This window comes from Brachycentrus maculatus, unplaced genomic scaffold (assembly GCF_059751285.1).
Source record: "Brachycentrus maculatus isolate JH-2025_06_01 unplaced genomic scaffold, ASM5975128v1 h1tg000026l, whole genome shotgun sequence".
NCBI classification, from domain to species: Eukaryota; Metazoa; Arthropoda; class Insecta; order Trichoptera; family Brachycentridae; genus Brachycentrus; species Brachycentrus maculatus.
In genome coordinates, this window is record NW_028280780.1 from 1416709 (window position 1) to 1422708 (window position 6000).

Here is a 6000-nt window from a genome sequence, read left to right on the forward strand (position 1 = left end):
TCGCCGCAGGACTTCAGAACTTCTGGGACTTACGCCCCCAGAAGCGAAGCGCTGCAGAAGTCACACCGCACCTATCAACAGTCTAAAGTGTGAGGTTTGGCGCCCCACATTTTTGGTCCTTCGAGCCGGATCGTGATCTTCTACAAGCTGGCCCACCCTGATCCTGCGCTACTACGATGCCGGCCTCCCTACGCTCTGGGAGGAACGCCGAGGAGCAGCCACTGAGACCCGCCTCGGAGCCCGAGGCCCCCGCTTCGGATGTGGATTCGGAAGCGGACAACACGCTGCATGGAGAGACGCGCTCTCACGAAAGCTCCAAAGGAACCGAAGACACCATTCGGAACCTGCGAGCTGAAATGCGGCGCGAAAGAGAAGAACATCGGAAGCAGATGAGCCAGCTGATGGCTCTCTTGACGGTGAAAGCGACGACACAGCCGGAGCCCGCGCAAAGTGGAGCGCAGGCTGGCCCGGGGACGTCGCGGCAACCGCATCCCGCGCAGTATGGAGCGCGGGCCCCCTCGGAGACGTCGCAGAATGGAATCACGGGTGCATCTCGGCAGGATGATGCACAACCGCGCGCCTTGAGCGTGCGCTCCGCCGCAGAGGATATGGATGCGGCGGCCAATGAAGACACTACACGCCGCACTACAAAGAGATGGGTCGAGCAACATGGCCGTGCAGAACCGCGCACGGGTACACACGATGACTCGACGGTGCGCCGTGAAAGGGACCGAACAAGAAAGGACGAGGACCCCCGCATCAGCGCTATGTTTGCGCGCCAGAGTGCGGGAAAGGCGCTGCCGGAGTTTGCCGGCAACCCAGTTGACTGGCCGTCATTCTACGACTACTTCTTGGATTCTACAGAATTATGTGGATTCTCAGACCCCGAGAATTTGCTTCGCCTACGGATCGCGCTGAAGGGGCGCGCCCGGGATGCAGTCGAAGCATTGATGGTGAAATCCAAGAACGTCGCAGAGATAATGGCCGCCCTCGAAAAGCAGTTCGGTCGGCCCGAAGTGTTGGTAAACGCAGTGTTTGAACAAGTGAGAAAGTTTCCGCGATTGACAAACGAGTCATCTATGGACCAGATAGTGGACTATGCACTGACGGTCAGAAATGTGAAAGTGACTATCGAGAACGCGAAAAGTAGATACGTAGAAATGCCGGGCGCCCTCGGTGAGCTTGTGTCGAAGCTCGGGCCGGTGCTCCGCGCCATGTGGGTCCGCGATCGCGCAAGTGTAAAAGCGATACCAAAGATTGCCGACTTTGCAGACTGGATGATGGGATTCGCGGACAATGCCGCGGAATGTGGCGCTTTGGAACCGGTGAAGGCGGTGAAATCTACGCGTGGAAAGGAAACAGTGTTCATGACGGAATCGCGTCCGTCCGCGGAGAGGAAGTGCGCTAAGTGCGGCCGCGGAGGACACAAGATAAACGCTTGCTCCGAGTTCGCTAAAATGGAGACAGCGGCTCGGAGGGAATTCGCGAGAGAGAAGGGGCTGTGCTACCGGTGCCTGGACGGTAGACATCGCATGCCCCAGTGTAGGAGTAAAGTGAAGTGTGGTGTCGGCTCGTGTACAGCCTCACACCATAATCTCCTACACGAAGCTTCGCAAGAATCAAGCGCCGCCGGTAGTTCGAGTTACGCCGGCGGAAATCCTACGAACGACGCGTTCGTAGGGGTAATGGCAACAAACGATTTGGTACTATTAAAGGTGATACCAGTGGAAATCAGTGGGCCTAAGGGTCGTGTAGTGATCGACGCCATACTAGATGAAGGCTCTACAATTACCTTAATAGACGATGCCATAGCCAATCGGGTCGGCGCCCGCGGGCGCCGTGATACGATCTCGATCCGCGGGATAAATAGGAGCAGTAAATCTGTTGACACTCGACGCGTGCAAGTGATGATAAAGGGAAATAGCGAAATCTCGTACGCTATCAGTGCAAATACCGTACGAAATTTGAATTTACCCCGCGCGCCGTGTATGCGGACGGAAATCAAGCGGATTTCCAACGAGAACATCGTAAAACACGTGAGACCGAAGATGATAATCGGTCAAAACAATGCGGATATAATCGTGTCGCGAGAAGTCACCATCGACGACGAAGAGATTATGCGATCCAGGACATTGCTGGGCTGGGTAGCCCATGGAAAGGTCGCCGGTCCACCGGAAGGCGAAAATTTAGCGCTCGTGGTTACAAGTGAAAGGCAAAATCCCCGCGAGCGAAGTGATACGGTGTCGAGTCGGGCCGCCAGCAAGAGCGGCCGAGATAGCGGTTTGGTGGTGCCAGATCCGACCGCCGAAAGACACCACAATGGATGCTGCAAGAAGATCGAAGAATTGGTGAAATCGAACTTCGCAGTGGACTCCTTAGGAGTAACTGGCGCCGTGCGTGAAGATAGGCAAATAACGCACGTGCGAGCAATTATGCAAGCCACATCGAAGCCCCTACCAAATGGCCATTGGGAGATGGGACAACAGTGGAAAGAAGAAGGCGTGTGGTTGCCCGATAACAGGCAACACGCTTTGAGCCGCCTAGAAGGCGGAGAACGGAAGCTGAAAGGAAATAAAGAGCTTACCGCAGCCTATCATGAGAAGATGGAAGCATACCTTCAGAAAGGGTACGCTACGGAGATGCCCATGTGCATCACAGACAGCCTGGCACGGGGGGAGCGGCTGCCAGCACACAGCCGCCTCTACAAATTGGTCCCGCGGTCGGAATTGTTGTCCGACCCACCTTGGATGCTGCCGTGGAGCCATCTGATTTTTGGCGCGGCGCATCGCTTTGAGTGGCCGGGACTGCCCGGCCCTACTTGGATGCTGCCGTGGAGCCATCTGATTTTTGGCGCGGCGCATCACTTTGAGTGGCCGGAACTGCCCGGCCCTACTTGGATGCTGCCGTGGAGCCATCTGATTTTTGGCGCGGCGCATCGCCTTGACCGGCTAGGGACGCCCGGTCAACATATTGAGCGGACGGAATTGCAGTCCGGACCGTCGATGCTGCCGTGGAGCCGCTTGGATTGTGGCGCGGCGCATCATAGCGACACGTCGGAGTTGTTGTCCGACACATCGATGCTACCGCGTGGCCACCTGTTTAGTGGCGCGGTGCATCGCCTTGAGTGGTCGGAGCTGTTGTCCGACCCCCTGATGACGCTGATAGGCCACCTGGATCGTGGCTCGGCTCATCATAACGACACGCCGGAGATGTCCGGCCCTACTTGGATGCTGCCGTGGAGCCATCTGATTTTTGGCGCGGCGCATCGCTTTGAGTGGCCGGGACTGCCCGGCCCTACTTGGATGCTGCCGTGGAGCCATCTGATTTTTGGCGCGGCGCATCACTTTGAGTGGCCGGAACTGCCCGGCCCTACTTGGATGCTGCCGTGGAGCCATCTGATTTTTGGCGCGGCGCATCGCCTTGACCGGCTAGGGACGCCCGGTCAACATATTGAGCGGACGGAATTGCAGTCCGGACCGTCGATGCTGCCGTGGAGCCGCTTGGATTGTGGCGCGGCGCATCATAGCGACACGTCGGAGTTGTTGTCCGACACATCGATGCTACCGCGTGGCCACCTGTTTAGTGGCGCGGTGCATCGCCTTGAGTGGTCGGAGCTGTTGTCCGACCCCCTGATGACGCTGATAGGCCACCTGGATCGTGGCTCGGCTCATCATAACGACACGCCGGAGATGTCCGGCCCTACTCGGATGCTGCCGTGGAGCCAACTGTACTCTGGCGCGGCGCATCGCCTTGACCGGCTAGAGATGCCCGGTCAACATATTGAGTGGCCGGAGCTGCCCGGCCCTACTCGGATGCTGCCGTGGAGCCAACTGGAACTTGGCGCGGCGCATCGCCCCAACCGGCCGGAGTTGTCCGGCACCCCGATGCTGCCGAGGGGCCACCTGGATCGTGGCTTGGCGCATCAAATCACAGAACCGGAGATGTCCGGTCCGCCGATGCTGCCGTGGAGCCACCTAGATTCTGGCGCGGCGCATCGCTTTGACTGGCTGATGATGCCCGGTCAACACATTGAGAAGTCGGAATTGTTGTCCGGCCCACCTGGGATGCTGCCGGGAGATAATATGGATCTTCGCGAGGCGCATCTTCTCGACCGGCCGGAATTGTTGTCCGGCCCACCCGGGATGCTGCCGGGAGATCATATGGATCTTCGCGAGGCGCATCTTGCACCGGAATTGCAGTCCTGCCCGCCGATGCTGCCGTGGAGCCACCTAGATTCTGGCGCGGCGCATCGCTTTGACTGGCTGGAGATGCCAGGTCAACACATCGAGCGGTCGGAGTTGTGGTCCGACCCACCTGGGATGCTGCCGGGAGATCACAGGGATCTTCGTTACGCGGCGCATCGCATGGACGAACGGGACGTGATCAAAATGGGAACGCGTCTTCAATACATAGGGGCCACAGAAGGCCAGCGGGTGCCGGTAATTCTGGACGGCACCCACTACTACACAAAACTCCTTTTGGAGGACTATCACAAGAGGGCAGGACACCCTGGGATAGAGAGAGTCCTCAGCGACGTTCGGCAAAACTTCTACGTCATAAAGCTGAGGAGAGTCCTGAGAAGCATTGGTCATAAGTGCGTGACATGCAAATTGCGCCGAGGGCGGGCCAACATCCCGCAGATGGGACAGATACCGCCGGCGAGAGTCGCCAGCCACATGAGAGCATTCACACATTGCGGGCTCGACTATTTTGGTCCGATGTGGGTAACAATTGGGCGGCGCCGGGAGAAAAGGTACGGAGTGTTGTTCACGTGCATGACAACGAGAGCGGTGCACCTCGAGCTGGCATCGTCCCTGACGAGTGACGCGGCTATCCAGGCCATAAGGAGGATGACCGCCAGAAGGGGCCAGCCGAGGGTGATACACTCCGACAACGGTACGAACTTCCACGGCGCCGATAAGGAGATGCGGGAGGCAATAGCGGACCTCCACGCCAACTCCAGACTACATGCAGAACTGGCCAACATGCAGATACGGTGGGAATTCATTCCACCGTCCTCACCACATATGGGTGGTGCATGGGAGCGGTTAGTGCGCTCAGTGAAAGTGGCACTAACGGCCGTACTTCGGGAACAGGCCCCGAGGGAAGAAACATTGCAGACAGCGTTCGCGGAAGCGGAGTTCAGCGTGAATAGCCGTCCACTGAGTCATGTGTCAGTGGACCCAAAAGATGAGACCCCGCTGACGCCGAACCACTTTCTGATCGGATCTGCAGGCGAACGAGCACACCTAGCCTTCTACCCGAAGGACGCCGAGACGGTGTGTCTAAGGAAGCAGTGGAGGATAGCCCAGCAGCTAGCAGATAAATTTTGGAGACGCTGGCTGGGCGAGTTCCTCCCAACGATGGCGCAGAGGCGGAAGTGGCTCGAGCGGGCGGAACCACTACAGGTCGGCGACGTGGTCGTCATCGCCGACCCAGCCTCACCGCGCAACCACTGGCCCAAGGGAAGAATAACGGGAACGCGCCTCGCAGCGGATGGCCAGGTCCGGACGGCGCGAGTTACCACGGCAACCGGAGAGTACGTGCGCCCCGCTGTACGACTCATCCCACTGCTGCGGAGTGATCCCCCCGCTGATGGTCCTGCAGAAGAAAAAGATGCCCCGACGACTTCGCGACGCGGCATCGGGGGGAGTGTAACGGACCAGACGAAATAAGGTCCGAAAAAGGACCACATTTTAGGATATATTTAGTATATTTTGTATTGTGATAATAAAACGGAGCGACTCTGTCCGAGCAGCTGTCCCTATATTGAAACCCGCCAGACTGAGCGGGGAAAGGGGGCGTGGCTCCCACTACTTACGCTGGGGCCAACGGGAACCCAGCAGAAAAGTGGTGGGGGCCGCGCACGTAGGCAATAGGGGGACTAGCCCGGCAGATTAGCTCCGTATGGGTATAAATGTATGTATCCTTTGTAAAATAAATGATTCCATCCTGGACGACTGAACTTGGTGTTTTATTTCTCCGCTCGCTCTACCCTTC

The 6000-nt window shown here is 58.0% G+C and overlaps 1 protein-coding gene across 1 annotated transcript; it reads left to right on the top strand.

Moving 5' to 3' along the window:
- Positions 1-176: 176 nt before the first annotated feature.
- Positions 177-5675, top strand: LOC148313021 (uncharacterized). The gene has a single exon (XM_088270142.1). The coding sequence runs from the start codon at positions 177-179 to the stop codon at positions 5673-5675; it is 5499 nt and encodes a 1832-aa protein (XP_088126268.1).
- Positions 5676-6000: the final 325 nt, after the last annotated feature.